The sequence below is a fragment of the Streptopelia decaocto genome (assembly GCF_964273445.1).
Source record: "Streptopelia decaocto genome assembly, chromosome: Z".
Lineage (NCBI taxonomy): Eukaryota > Metazoa > Chordata > Aves > Columbiformes > Columbidae > Streptopelia > Streptopelia decaocto.
The window spans coordinates 61,183,709-61,199,339 of NC_138657.1; the positions used below are offsets into that span (position 1 = coordinate 61,183,709).

General features: G+C 36.6%; 2 protein-coding genes across 6 annotated transcripts in view; both read left to right on the forward strand.

The window, feature by feature from the left end:
* The window catches only part of NUP155 (nucleoporin 155), a 30,581-nt gene extending 24,601 nt beyond the window's left edge, over positions 1 to 5,980 (forward strand). The window contains exons 30-35 of the mRNA XM_082075402.1: positions 210 to 323; positions 804 to 924; positions 1,917 to 2,027; positions 3,283 to 3,419; positions 4,152 to 4,252; positions 5,551 to 5,980. Coding sequence (XP_081931528.1) covers positions 210 to 323; positions 804 to 924; positions 1,917 to 2,027; positions 3,283 to 3,419; positions 4,152 to 4,252; positions 5,551 to 5,689 — 723 coding nt within the window. The 3' untranslated portion in view covers positions 5,690 to 5,980. The remainder of the gene's footprint in view (positions 1 to 209; positions 324 to 803; positions 925 to 1,916; positions 2,028 to 3,282; positions 3,420 to 4,151; positions 4,253 to 5,550) is intronic.
* Positions 5,981 to 9,281: 3,301 nt separating this feature from the next.
* Positions 9,282 to 15,631, forward strand: part of CPLANE1 (ciliogenesis and planar polarity effector complex subunit 1) — a 54,939-nt gene continuing 48,589 nt past the window's right edge. For 4 of the 5 annotated variants that reach the window (XM_082074779.1, XM_082074780.1, XM_082074781.1 and 1 more), the window contains exons 1-9: positions 9,282 to 9,376; positions 10,072 to 10,223; positions 10,996 to 11,131; positions 11,324 to 11,443; positions 12,295 to 12,521; positions 12,856 to 12,962; positions 13,853 to 14,009; positions 14,803 to 14,906; positions 15,061 to 15,243. In XM_082074779.1, the coding sequence (XP_081930905.1) occupies positions 10,143 to 10,223; positions 10,996 to 11,131; positions 11,324 to 11,443; positions 12,295 to 12,521; positions 12,856 to 12,962; positions 13,853 to 14,009; positions 14,803 to 14,906; positions 15,061 to 15,243 (1,115 nt within the window). In that variant the 5' untranslated portion in view covers positions 9,282 to 9,376; positions 10,072 to 10,142. Of the gene's footprint in view, positions 9,377 to 10,071; positions 10,224 to 10,995; positions 11,132 to 11,323; positions 11,444 to 12,294; positions 12,522 to 12,855; positions 12,963 to 13,852; positions 14,010 to 14,802; positions 14,907 to 15,060; positions 15,244 to 15,391; positions 15,447 to 15,631 lie in introns of those variants that run through there. The other variant, XM_082074782.1, reaches the window with a different exon arrangement.

Below are 15,631 nucleotides of genomic sequence, written 5' to 3' on the forward strand. Positions count from 1 at the left end.
GGCATGTGACATTTTTATTACCAGTTCCGTAGAAAGCTTTCTGGGCTTTCTTCACAATGTGGCAAAGTTATGCAGTTGATAGGAGACTCTGAGATGAAAGACAGTAACACTTCTACATTTAAATAAGTTAAAGTGAATTCTGAGTGTATTCTTAAGCTTTCATTAAACTAATCCAATCTTGACATATTTTATTTTTGTTTTTAAACAAGGTTGCAAGGATCCAGCTTCAAATACAAGAAACATTACAACGGCAGTATTCCCATCACTCTTCAGTGCAAGATGCAATCTCCCAGCTTGATGCCGAGCTGATGGATATAACCAAGGTGATTAAAATTTCTCCATACTTTTCAGTTTCTAAATTTATAACATTTGGAGAGTTGGGGATGAAATGTTTTGCAAAGAATGTTCCTATGCTGACTAGGAAAAGTAATGGACAGTTTGGCATTGTCTCAGAACGTTACCCAAGACTGTCTTTTTCTGTACTTTGATATTCCTCCAGTCTTTAGTACTTTAATTTCTTCCATGTTTATCTTTGTTATTAAGTCTCCTAGATGTATTCATTTATTGGGAAAATTGTTAGAAAATTACTGTTAGTATTTATAACTTCATATAAAATTGGGGATTGAAGTTAAGAAGTGAAACTAAACGTACTAAAAAAAGAAAAATAATTTAGTGTTGACAATGGTTACTTGGGTTGCGCTATTACTAGTCTGATGTCCACCACACAAAATAAAGAAAAGCTGAATTTTAAAATGTCCTTTTTATCCTACTTGAAATTTAAAGCCCAATAATTTTTCTTTCAGCTGTATGGAGAATTTGCTGATCCTTTTAAGCTCTCAGAATGCAAGCTTGCAATTATACATTGTGCGGGTCATTCTGATCCTATCTTGGTGCAAACACTCTGGCAAGAAATCATTGAGAAAGGTAGGTCTTAATGAACAAGGAGTGGTACGAACTAGAACTGTAGGAAAATAATACAATTAGAGCTTTTAAGACTAACTGTACTGCTACTGATATGCTGTCCAAGTGGGTCTTTTCTGGACTATTCTGTGATAAATTTGGTAAGTATAGTTAACTATACTTGTGTGCCTTCGGCTTGTATGCCTGAAGGACAGAAAAGTAATATTTTTACACATATATGTTGGAGAATATTGCCTGTATGGCTTGAATAATCCCATTCTAGATAACATTTCTGAAGTAATTTCATCCCTTCTTAGTCTAAGATTCCATGATATATAGGAAAATTTTGTCTGAAGATTTCACTATTACGAAATTAGAATAAAAATGTTACATTTATCATTACAAAAATTAAAGAATCTTCAGGGAGTTCTGTGTTTTTATAATGCTGACAGGACTAGAAGCGTAAGGATTTTGTCCATTTATTGAGAAGCAGAGTAGCAGACATAGCTCTGCAAGCCTTGCCTCTTGGCTGTAGTAAATCTTCCTCACCCTTTAACAAAAGAGTTGGCAATTCACTATCTTTCTGTTTCTGGGGGGTTTTTTAAATTATGTTTGTTTTTTCTTGGATTTTGTGCTTGCGGTTGCTATTGTGCAAACAACACTGACAGTGATTTGAAGGAAAAGCCATGTGCTAGTGGTTTTCCTCTGAGTTTGTTGTTGTTGGGTTTGGTGGTAGGGTTTTGGGGTCTGGTTGTTTTTGTTGTTCTTTGGGGTTTTTTTAAGTAGATTTGCACAGAACTTCAAGGGAACACTAAAATCTGTAAATGTAGATACACACACACCAGAAAAAGTTGGATTTGCACTTCCACATGCTGATTTTGCACTGACAATAGCAAAAGATTTTGATGTGCTAGTAGTAAATTTGAGTACTTGAGTACTTTATACACAGAGTAGTTGTGTATAAATGTGCAACTTTTTCCCTGAAGTTCTCTCTAGGTGTTTTCTTTCCCTTGCAGAGCTGAGCAAGAGTGTGTCTCTGAGCCCCGCTGACAGAATGCAAGAACTTAGTCTGAAGATGGTATTGCTTGGAAAGATATATGTTGGAACACCTCGTTACTTTCCTTTAGGCAAGTTGTTTGGCCTGCATAGTGAATAAACATATAGATTACATGAATGGATCACAGCTTTCCTTTTTTAGTCTCTTAAAAAAGGTTTTAACCTAGGAAATGTTTCTCATTTAAAATCTAGGAAGAAAGAATATTGATAATTTTGTGATACATTCTTACATGCTTGTGATACATAATTACTGTAGCTGTTTGTGATGGTTTTTTCACTGTAGCTGAAGCAATAAATTATTTCAGCTGTCAGTAGTGATGGAGCTGATCTTGAGGATAGCTGAGTAGCACTTTTAAGTTTCTCCCAGAAATTGGGAACAAAAGCATTGTTATGACAGTGACTTTTGATAGGGGATTCAGGAGAGGGAGGTTAGACGAAAATTAGAAATTGAATTCCTATTGGCCTATTTTGTAAGCAAAATATTATTGTATGGTTATTAAACCATTACATTTTTTACAGGTGTAGTTTTTCCTAGAATTTATCCAGGAATTTTACTGGATTTTATAGTTTTTCGCCCTGAACGGAAAGTAAATGAAGCTTAGAAGGCAGCAGCAGTTATTTTTGGATGATTTAGTAGATCCCATTTTAGAAAAAAATAAACTTTGTTTTTATCAAAGTCCAAAGTAAAAATGTATATATACCCATATAGTAAGATTTTAGGCAGCCACTTTTATCTGCTGTCTTTTGAAGTATCCACTGCCATCTGCGTGGGCACATGCTAAAATCAGAATTCAGATTTCTTGAACCTTTTTGGAGCATCTTTCTGCTTTGGAGATGCTCAGATGTTTTGAGAACTTGGTATTATATAGAAGCCTGGAAAACATCCTGTTCAGCACTAAGTGTCCTTTTATCATATTCTAGTTTTGTAAAAGAAAATATACTGCTGTCAGCTTATTGTTAATTGTTACCGACAGTTAAATGTAGTAAAATATTCACTAGTGTTGCTGGCTTTTCTAGCATATGAAATGATAGTATGCTCTTTTGTGCTGAAATGAAAGTTAATGAACTTTTCTTAGCAGCATAGTTCATGGCAGAACTGTAATAAAGTACATAGTATGAATAATCCCTGTCATGCATTGCTGATAGCATATCCTTCCCTGAGTGCATAATGGGGCAAACTATTACTTGTGTTTCACAGGAGAAAAGGACTAACTGTGTAGAAAGTGATTTATTCCAAGCTTTAATTTTCTGTCTTCAAATGCCTTTCTTTGCTAGACCCCCATTAGCAAGCTGGAATCTAAATATCCCATTATTTTTGTCCTCCAGATTTTTTAGTGCAGTTTCTAGAGCAACAGGTCTGTACTTTGAACTGGGATCTAGGTTTTGTAACATACACCATGCAAGAAATTGGAGTGCCATTGCCAAGGCTGCTAGAAGTATATGACCAGTTATTTAAAGCACGGGTAAGGAAAATAACCATAACATATAAATATTGTTTTCAGCTACTATTAAGGTCTGTCTTTAGCAGGAAGCACAAAATAATGTAAGGTGTTATATATCAAAATATCAATTTCATAGCTTTTTTTTATTCAAAGGTCCTTAATGCTGCTTTTTTTCCCCTGTTGACTTTATTCACTTCAGTCTTAAAATATAAGGAAAATTGTTAATCCTTTTACTTTACCTAAATCTGATTTAGGATTAAGTAGGATTAGAATTGTTATGTTGTAGAAGGAACAGCATATTTTGAATATATTAATCTTGTTTCCTGTTAATGATTAAAATTTGCTGTATTGCTGCATCTTGTCTAATCTATTGACACAGTAGGCATAAAGAATAAGAATGTCATATTTTTAACTTTTGGGTTGTAAAACAAGCTTAAACAGAATTAAAGAGAATTGACTTTTTACCCAGATTCCTTACAATGTAAGGCATTCAGAACTTCCTAAAATCTATTAATTTACAGAGTGTTTGGAAATGGAAAACTGAGTTAAATTTATATATGATTTAGTAGTCAAAAGTCAAAATAGTAAATTATAGACTTAATATAGATCAAGATAGAATTGCAGTTTCTGTTATATTTTTGTTACCATGAATAAATAATTACCACATCTGACAATTTGTTTATACACACACACACAGGGTGCTTTTTCTTATCTCGTTAATATTTGTCTCAATATTTTGGATTTTTTTTTTAGGACCCATATTGGAATAGAATAAAAAAACCTCTACACCTTTTAGAGTGTATTCATTTACTGTTATCAGCATATACACAAGATCCAACCAAAGTACTCCTGAGGTAAGAAAGGCAACTTTATCTTAATAAATAGTGAAAGATATAAAATATACTAAAGCACTGCACTTCAGCAATCCCCAAAGCTTTTATTCTTTTCTTTTGGGTGAACTTGGTAATCACCACTAGGAAAGAAATACTGAGATTCCTCACTTAAAACCAGTTGGTAGAAGCTGGTAGGATACTCCCTATAAACTACCTCAATAAAGAGAATTTTCTCCACTTCACTGAAGATTCATGAGGAACTGAGAGGATTATTTTGTAAATTTTGGGAACATACTTTAAGCAGTAATACAGGCAAATTTGAGGGAATCTGGGAAAAGTGGGGAAAAATGAAAATCTGGCATTTTGTGAATGAAACAATGAATTGTTTAATGAAGGAAGGCTAGGAGCACTGAGTTCTTGTGTTCTGGAAAAGAGGAGATTAAGCCTGAGGATAGATCTTCCCAAATTATTTTTAAGAGGTTGGTGATGAATCAGTCTCCAGGACTAAAATTTAGCTTAGTCTGCAGCAAGATTTTAATATTAATTTAATATTAATTTAATTACTTTTATATGAAGACTGTAATTATTAGGTTTAATAATATAAAAAGCTTTTAGCTAGAAGAATAGCTACGTGCTTGAACAAGTTGCCTGCATATTATGGAATTTTTAGCTTTTGCAACTTTTGTGAATAGACTATACAAACTTCAGTTAGAACTATCTTGTCACAGTAAGCAGAACTAGGCAAAGTCTTGATAGTACTTCTAACCATATTTTTTTCTGATTCTCTTGAAAATATACATGCAAATGTCCCCAGTTCACATACAGTTTACATCTGTCTTTTCCCATGTTTTTGGTCTTTTATGCTTAGCTGATTTAAACACTCAAACTTACTAGAGCCTTAGTGAATGTTTTCTAATTTTAATATCTGCTTAGATATTAGTACATAAATTGTTGTAGTCTGATACTAATTTTAGATATTTAAATTGCTATCTCAATTAACAACTTGTACATTGGTTACGTTAATAGGTAAAGTAATATCTAAATATTAAAGATTTCACATTGCCCTTAACTGTATCATGTTTCATTGTTTATTATTAGATAAATAGTAATTATTTATTTATTTTCCCATTATGCCTTGGTCACAAGCATTATATTTCTAAAATATGTATTTCTAATAAATAGTTAAATACTTACGAGTAGCTGACAGATGTCTTGCTGATATGTTATTTGATTAAATCTCAATGCTCACTTTCTATTTCAGATGAATTCTAATACACAGAAACAAAAAGGAGCTTGATATTATTCTGTTTTCTTTACAGGCGACGATTCACAAATGTTTGCTTGGATGCTGTTAGTTGCTACCTGGTTGAACTTCAGTCTATGAGCCCAACACTAGTGGTGCAGACTATTATTGGAAATTTTAAATCACTACAAGCTAAATTAGAACGGCTTCAGTGATTGACTAATATAATAACAAATCTCAGATAAATGAACTATGTGATAAAAGTTCAGATGTCTGCACTGAATCTCTGGAAGAACAAATCCTCAGAAAGAAGTTCTGAGAAAGTTGTATCTCCTGCTGCAGTTACCAGTTGTGTGGCCTGTATTCGTGCTATTCCAAAGGTATCTGTGAGTTGTAAAGTAAATGTGACAAATTGAGTTTCTTTTACTACTACCAATTTTTTTAACGATGGAAAGCTTGTTTTTAATACTGTTGAAATAAAATACATTGTGTGATCTTTTCCTTGATGATTAAAAATACTTGGAATTTTTTTTACTTAGTGTGAAGTAAAGGAGGAAAGTAGGATGTAAAAATCTTCTTGATAGCTATTTTACAAGTATCAAAATAGAAAATGACAACTGCAGAAGGTAAGATGATGATAAAAGGGCATGTAAAGGCCATCATACTGGTGAGTAGTGATGTAGTCCTAAATCTCTCCCTGAGTTTATTGGCAGATCTTTCAGTAACAAAGATAATTATTCTTTCATAACGGTCACTTTACACACAAGCTGCCTCTGTAAATAGAATGTTTGGGATGAAATTGCAGAAACTAGCAATCTCATTTGTATTGGAAGTAAAATAACAGAATTAAAAGCTCATCAAATTACTTTCCATATCCATTTTAATAAGTATGTTGTATCTGTTAAAATCAAAAAGAAATCAAGAAGTGACTTCTCTTACTTCCATTACATGCACGCAAGCACCAAATGGTGTATATTCCTTAAAAGAAGCGAAGCCAATGCATCATCCTCTATGCATGCTTCCTAAGATTTTAAAATCTCTTCCTACAAGGAAATTTATTTTGTCTCTGTTTTACTGTTGTGCATTGTGTACATATTCAGCAACACAAACTCTATATAACATGCACAATAAATTGCCAGTTCACGGTGGTCTTTAGTCTTTCTCAAGTAACTTATTCACGTAAGTAAATAATGACAGAGTTTAGAGAGATTTTTAATGTGGTAAAGAAGCAAGTATCATTATGCCTACAGATTTAGACATTTACATGGAAGATATCTACTTACAGCCTTTACCTTTATCTGATTACTATGCTCTGAAGTTTTATTTAAAATACACCCATTAATTTCCTTTGCCTGTGAACTGCCAGGTACATTCTGATGATTTTCAGCCAGAGAATCATAGAATCACTGGGTTGGAAGAGACCCTCAGGATCATTGAGTCCAACCATAACCTGACTCTAGCACTAAACCATGTCCGTAAGAACCTCATCTAAACGCCTTTTAAACACGTCCAGGGATGGTGATTCCACTACTTCTCTGGGCAGCCTGTTCCAATGCCTGACAACCCCTTTCGTGAATAAATTTTTCCTAATATCCAATCTGAACCTGCCTGGTGCAACTTGAGGCTATTTCCTCTTCTATCACTCGCTATGTGGGAGAAGAGACCAACACCCTCCATGCTACAACCTCCTTTCAGGTAGCTGTAGACAGTGATAAGGTCTCCTCTCAGCCTCCTTTTCTCCAGGCTAAACAGCCCCAGTTCCCTCAGCTGCTCCTCATCAGACTTGTGCTCCAGAGCCCTCACCAGCTTCATTGCCCTTCTCTGAACTCTCTCCAGCATCTCAATGTCTTTCCTGTAGTGAGGGGCCCAAAACTGAACACAGAATTTGAGGTGGGGCCTCACCAAGGCCGAGTACAGAGGGATGATCGCTTCTCTGGTCCTGGCCACACTATTCCTGACACAAGCCAGGATGCTGTTGGCCGCCTTGGCCACGCGGGCACACTGCTGGCTCATGTTGAGCCACTGTTGACCAACACCCCCAGATCCCTCTCTGCCAGGCAGCTTTCCAGTCACTCTTCCCCAAGCCTGCGGTTGTTGTGACCCAAGTGAGGACCTGGCACTTGGCTTTGTCGAAACTCATATAATTAGCCTCAGCCCGTTGATCCAGCCTGTCCAGATCCCTCTGTAGGGCCTTCCTGCCCTCCAGCAGATCAATACCTCCATGCAACTTGGTGTCACTTTTAAACTTACTGAGAGTACACTCACTCCTCCAGGTCATTGATAAAGAGATTAAACAGAACTGGCCCCAGTACTGATACTGATCCCTGGGGAACACAATTCACACAGCGAATTGATATGTAAACTAGAATACATCTGTTTTTTACCTCTTGTTAAATCAAAATAGAGCTGAAATCTTAATTTTTTCTCTTTTGTCAGTGTTGAAATTTCCTCACTATGTATTTAAATAGAGGAATTACTGTACATCCTGGGAAAGAGCTGCATCTTTCCATTAAAAGTATACTATATTTAGATATGACAAGTTGGGGCTTTTTTTTCTGCTGATGGCTGTGTTTCACACGAAGGATGTCATGTATGTTCAGCCCAGTCTTGTTATTGCAGGTTCTGTTCATACTCCATACGTGTTGTCCCAAGTCTTGCCTATCTATGTAATTTTTTTCATCTAAATTTTAATATTTTCACAAAAGTATGTTCTGTTGAGCCATATTCCATAATCTAGGTAAGTAGATTATTTCTGTTTTCAGATCTGGATAAATGACTGGAAAGTTTGGAACAAGCAGAAGTCACAGTTTCAGCTCTCTTTTTTTTCCCCCTTTTTTTTCTCTCCTTTTTTTTTTTTTTCCCAGTTAATAGAATAATAATGCCTCTGGAAATATTACAGGTTTTTCCAAAGCTGGAGCATTTCAAAGTACCTTAAGAGTTATCTTTGGATTTTTCAGATGACTGCAGGTAATTTCAGTGTAGACATTGCCTTCTGTTTTCATAGCACTTGCTCTGTACTCAGACGGAGAAAGGGTGGGTTCTGTTTCCCAGTTTAAATTTGGGTGGCTGTGGAAGCCTAGGGTAAGAGGAGAGAGCTGGGTGGATTAATGCAGGTAGCTGAAACAAGTGGGGAAAAGCACACAGATATAACTGAGCAACATGAATGTGAACCACTTCTTAACAAAATTCAAAATTGTCAACAATTGGATTATTACTTTAGTTGGTTGTGGGGTTTTTTTGTCCCAACGTTACTCATTTTTGATCAAGATTGTGGTTAAGGGAAGGTAAAAAAGGACTTAGTCTGAAGTGGTTTAAGGGCATAAGTGCTTTAAGGGAACCATAAGGCGTTTCTTCAAGAGATGAAAGTGAACGCTCACCCTACTTCTTGTGTTTCACCTGAATTCCTGTATCCGATAGGGAGCGTTGGTCTCCTATAGTCACTCAGCCCGCCCCTCTGACGGCCGATGGCGGTGCAGGTTTTCCCCTTGGAACCTCAGCAGTCGCCCTATCACCCCTGGACTGACCGCCACAGCCACTATGCGGTGCCCGGCTGTCTCCGTGGTCAGTTTTCTCCAAACGCATGAGACTTCTGCGCAGCCTGCCAGGCCAGCAGGTTGGAAGGCGAAGCGGCGGGGCACAGCCGTGGGCTGAGCCTGGCCAGGCGTCCCGGGCACGCAACCGCGTAACCGCTGCATGGTGAGCGGGCCTGCCGCCCGCGACCCAGCGCCCAGCGCGGCGGCCGCCGAGCGGAGCCAACCCAGAGGGCGGGGCTCGGCCCCGCGCCTGCGCACTCTGCTGCACAGGCTCCGCCCCCGGCTGTTGGCGGCCGCCCGTGTGCCGAGGCGCGGAGCGTGGCCTGGGGGGCGCCGGGTGTGTGATGTGGGACCCCATCAGCAGCTGTGGTGAGCATCGGTTTGGGCACCTACCGCCCTCCTTTGTCTGTGTCCTGAGGGACGGAGTTTGCCGGAGGGACCGTCTCTGCCCTGACTCGAGCAGCAGTGGCAGTGGGAGGCTTGCGGGTGGCGGCGGGAGGGAAACACTCGTCCCCTCCTCAGTGCCTGCTCGCGCGGGAGCGGCTTGTCCGCGCTCTGCTTCGCTTCGGGGCCGTGCCCACCCCGAAGCGTGAGGCATCGTAGCTGGTACACTTCGGTGGCGGGCGGCGCCGCGGTCCGTCACCCCGCGGCCTGAGGCGGCTCCGAGGCGGGAGCTCGTCCTCCCGCCGCCTCCCTCTGCCCGCGGGGAGCCCAGCTGGGCTTTGGCTCGCGTGTCTGATCGCTTGCTCTTAGGAGGCTGTGGTATGTTTTCCTCACCGTCTGCGTTCTTATTAGAGCTTTTAGCGAGGTGCTTGGAGGTCTTGGCTCCTCTCTCTTGACTCCCTCAGGAACAAGCGTGTAATCTGCACGGCCGAACTGCAAATAGCCTCGAGCTACCTGAATGAAAATAGTTGTTTTAGTTTGGAAGTATAGGTAAGCCTCGGTTGTGTTTGTGTTTACCAGGAAGCTGCTGTAGTTAGGAGTTTGTGTCTAGATTCTAATCTTCTACTCCCACACCGCAAAAATAAAAACTTCTTTTGTTTTGTTTTGTTTTCTTTCTTCAGATTCTCTATTGATATGTGAAAAATCTACTATTTGCTTTTCTTTGTAATGGTTACCTAGAAGTGTAATAAGAATGGAGATTAAGCTAGATGTTCTTATCTCTACATGCATCAAGCAAAGAAAACCGTGGCCTCGCATCTCATGGATTGGACAGGTAACTGTAATGAACTTATATTTAAATAAAATTCTGCAAAAAATAGTCTTTTATATAACACTTGCACTTCCATACACAGGGAGGGGGTAAGAAACATATTCCACTTAGGAGTTATTGAAATCTTATTGACTTGAGGCTGGAGAGTCAACATTTCTCAGATAAACAATGGGGAATCTTTTTTTGTTTTGGTTTTCTGTTTTTCCCAAAAGACTTTCCTCCTATATAAGGTTGTTGTTTAGATGGTTCTGGTTTTTCATAACCTTTTTTACACTACATTGTTGGAAATGGTTAATTTTTTTTCCCATTCCATCCTACATTTGTTGAAAGACCTGCTTGCTTAAGCTTTTTTGATAAAATGAGGCTATTTCTTTTTTCTTCTAATATATGATTTGAGTTTAAGTAGGCAACTATTTAAGGCCAGTTTCTTCTATTGAAATCACTGGCAAAAATCTCACTACATTAAACACTGCAAGACGAGATAGCTAGTTTCTGATTTGTTGTCCATCATTTGCTGGCAGTGTTAATAATGATTGCAAAATTACTTTCATAGTTTGAAACTTGTGAAACATTAATCATAAATGTAGATTGATGGCAAGGTGTAAAGTACTGTAAAGCAAATATATCAAAGAATGAACTTAATATGGTAATTGCAATTGTAATATCATTACTATGAGTAGTATTATTGCCTAACATATTTTCTCTGCATTATTTTGCAGACTTTCAAGCAAAATAATGTTTTAAAGAATGAAATGTTCCTTTTTTCTTTCAACAGGAAAAAGAGGCTGTTTTTCTTCTAGATGATAAACATATAAATGAAATTAACCTAGCATCAGGGAAAACAAAGAAGAAAATCCCTCGTCTGCAGTCATTGTTGAAAAATGTAGTTGTTTTAACAACATCAAGAAATGGTTAAGTATAATAGCTTATTTATTATAAACTCCTGTTACTTTATTTGTAGTTGTAACAGTTCAGGGAGACAGAGTATCTAAAGGATCTGCCAGTTCACTGTCAGCCTTAGAACTGTGGCTAAGATGGAAGCAAAGTAATTTTAAGTACTTCACAATAATATTCTTGAAAACATTTCCCCCCAATGAACACAGGTGCTTGGTTGGCAGGAATTCTTAAAACAGGAGAGCTATTTCTTTGGAATAAAGATCAAGACTGCTTGAAAATTGTGCCGGCAACTGAAGAGTCTAGGAAAATAGTTGCAGCAGCACAAGGTAGGTTTTTTTCAGTTAGTCTTTTGGAAAATGGAACAGAGCGAAAGTGGTTTCCTTTTTAAGTGTTATCACACATGTAAAAGCTATATTCACACCTTGTTTTGCATTCCTGTAATTTGTGTGCTAGCTAAACTTTGACACATGCCCTTTCTGTCACTTGAATGGAATAGTTTTTTCAATTTAGTAATCTCCTGTGAATAATAATTCATTTTAAAATACAGTAAATATTTTATTTTTTAATGGTTAGTTTTCACCTGTAGAAAAACATTCATTACTAGGTTATCAATACCTTAAAGCAGACATACATCTGATGTAAACCCTATGCGCATAATTTGAAGTTTATTCTGTAGGTAAGTTTTTATGACAAATGCTAACTGGAGAGAATAATGTAAAGGCACATATTTCCAAACCTAGATATAAAATATGGTCACATCTTGAATAATCTCACTGATGCCAGGTTGTAAAGTGAAGTATTGTACAAGCAATTTTGTCATTTCAGGGAAGATCTCTAGTGCTTTTAGGAGCTGAACGTAATAGTTATGCATTTATTAATCATTTTCATGAAAGATGGATTTCAAGAAAGACAATCTTGGTAAACAATTCCTAGTGGTTGAGTCTTGTGAGAAAGACAAGTCATTAAATGCATCAACATGGGAGTCTTATCTGACATTACTGCTGTGCAAGGTCTACTATCAGTGATGAAGGTGGAAATCAAAGATAGTTAAGGTGTCAGTTTGGATTTCTTGTGATAGAGGAGAAACCTCCTTTTTTCTTTTCTTTTTAAATCTAAATCTAACAGGGGAGCAGAAAATATTCTGCCACATTGTTCTGTTTGTTGTTTTTTTTCCCAGACTGTTTGATGAAATTGTACTTATATGTATCTGGAGATGGAAGAAAGGCACTATTAACTACTCCTACAGCATGTGTCTTATTGTGGGAGAGCACAGAACATGAAAGTACATCTTCTCATAAAAATTCTTCTGGGCGTTGGACACAAATTTTGCCTGATGAATCAGTCATGTTGCCTTCTATTGAAGAAAAAGAAATTGGAGTGCATGCTGCTTTCGTGCAAAATGAGGTAAAAAAAAAAAAAAAGCCCTAAGGCAATCATTTAATCTCTTAAGTAAATTATAGCCCCAGAAACTACAGTGTATTTTGAGAGCACTGTCTGCTTCTTTAGTGTAGTGTGTAATTGTTCAGTTCATATTAGATTTAATGATAGCATAAAAGCAACCACACTGGATCAGATTGAAGTTTATCTAGCCCCGTAATATTCTTGCCAGTCTTTCTGTTTCTGAATGACAACATTGCTGTTCAATCTGAATTGTAATAGTTATTGATTCAAGTATATAAATATTTAAAGTGAAAACTGTGTAACCAGGTTTTTGTGTTTGTTTTGGTTTTGTCCACAGATACTGGGTGATTGCTGTTTGTGTTCTTTTGTGTTTTACTCTGGAGAATGTTTGGTGCTCACATTTTTGGTTCTTCGATGGCATGAAAGTAGCTTTAAATATGTTAGGTAAGTTCAAAGATATTTGAAGCTACATTAGCTTAAGAGGAAGACTTTTATTACAAAGTGCCTTAGAGCTAGGATTCGGTTGAACACATTCACATTGATGTCCAAGTAGCCTGTGGTTATAAGCACCTACATATGTTTGCATGTGTATGCTCATAGTGTGATACATTATATATGCATAATCAGTCCATATATGCATATATATTATCCATAGATGGTATTTTTAAAGTATTATAATGTAGTTAATGTAACAGTATTTATGTATGTATTCCCTACTTCATTATTGAATTACGCCTAAATAAAACTGCGTGTATACATGTTTAGAATCTTTTTAGCATCACAGAATGGTTTGGGTAGAAAGGAATGTCTAAGGATCATCTAGTCCACCACCCCTGCCATGGGCAAGAAAACTTTCACTAGATAGGCTGCTGGAAGCCCAGTCCAGCCTGACATTGAGCACTGCCAGGGATGGGGCATCCATGATTTATTTGTTCAGAGCAGCATACTGTTCACTTTTATTTTTGAATTCTGAGTATTCCTGTGTGGGATGATGTTACACTTTTTGAGGAAGCTGTTCCTGGCTAGAATGCAAGTGCCTTAATTATGTGGCATGCATCTATATTTATTTGCCTATTCTATACATATTGCTGTAATCCCATAAAAATAATTCTCAGTGCTCAGACATAGTGTTTAAATTTGTGTAAATAGAAAATATTTTTCATTGTAAAGTTTCTGAAGAAAAATAGATTTTTTTTTTTTTTTTTTTAAATTATTGTTCATGCTTTGTGTTTCTGTCTTGCATGGTTTTTTACTATATATGAATCATCCCATTTAGTATAATTAAGTAACCTCTTGGTGATGTTGTCTTTTTTCCTTTTTTTTTTTGTATTCAGTTCGTTGCCATACCAGATCCACTGGGTACAGCAGACTTGTTCTCTTGTTGATTTGGTTCATCACTGTGTGTCTGTAAAGTCAAGAGGAGCTTTGATATGTGCATTTGCCAGAGATGGACTTCTGCTTGCAGTAGCTATTAATCAAACTGATCCAATGGTATGAAGGATAGACAATATATTATTTAAGCTGATAGTTCCGTTTGAACAAAGTGGTAACAAGGATTTAGTAAGACATTTTTAGAAGTGATTTTTCAGCATTCTTATTGATACATGTGTTTATATCTACATTGATATCCATAGCTAATAGTAATTTTTAATAATAGTAAATTTTTGTCTGTAATTTTTTGAATGCTGTTATTCACTTAAGAAATCCATGTAAGCTCCTCCGTTGCTTTTAATCTCCAAGAAGTACAATAATAAATTAATGTCAGTTACTGCATTGTATCTGCAAAGAGTCTGGATGATTCTCAGTCAGGCCTAAGCCTAATATGTATTGGAGGTTATGCTCCCGACTCATGATGTTTTTCCTTCTAACAACTCAGAGGCCAAATCTTAATGTAGTTTTTAGTGTTAATGATGACAGAAATATGAACGGGCTTATTTAGTGTGGGATGATGCAATCCTTCAAAGCTTCAGCTGTTACTCACCAGCAAAACTGGAGAGGAGTGATCTGTTATTATTTTGAGGGTTTTAGAAAAAGTTATGTTAAAAATAATATTGAGTTATGTCTTGAGCATCTTTAATTATTTTTCAAATGTATAAATATGCATATGAATTAATGAATACTCTAAATAGCAATAAATGTTGAAGTGCAATGTCACTTTCACATGTAATAACATTTCCAGTATGTCAAATGTAATGCAGAAGTTGCTAATAGAAATTGTTTTTTATAATAATGGTGTTTTGATACAGACATGTATGTCTTCTTTACATTTACTTTTTCATTCTAGGCAACTCAGATTTTGTTTCTAAACACATTGAATTTTCTAACTGTTTTGGGTAGCCTTAAAGGTTGTAGTAGCAAGAATAGCACGGTCCCATCCAAGTTTATCAGGTCAGTAACTAACGTTGTTTCTGCTGCTCTCGTGGATTTGTTGGTTTTGTGTTGTGGTAGTTTTCTTATTGTTGCTGTTACTTATTTTGTTAACTGTCCTAATATTTTGATACAGCAATTTGACAGAGGATTTTTTTTTCCCCTGCCAATTTAGATCTTACTGGGTTGGCGATATGAGCTGGACTCCTGATAGCCTTTTCTTGGCTTGCATGTTAAAACGTGGATCTTTGATTTTATTGACATGTATGGGTGAATTGCTAACCTTGATTACTTCTGGCTGCTCTGTAGAATTTGGACCAGCAGAGTTTATTCCATTCCATCCACTAATAACATGCAGGTAAAAGAGTTCGAAACTGTTTATACATTTCTGTCATATGATCATATCTTACTTTCTAACATATTTTTTACAATTTTACATAAACTTAATCCTTCAAATTCACTCTTTAGCTTTTCATGTGTCTTCTCAATATCTTTCTCCTTCATAGTTCTCTTCTATTTCTTAAATGGGTTTGTCCTGATGAAAATTGGCATTGTAACGATGTAAGTATACATTAAGTGATTCGTTTTTTTTAAAAGTGTTTGAATATAGTAGTAATTAAAAATAGCATACACAAGAAGAGCTAGATAGGGAAGTGTGATATAGAAATTTAAATTTAAATTGTGAAAAAATACATATGATACTTACTGATTAAATACTTAGAGAATACTAAAAGCTTTATTTATTT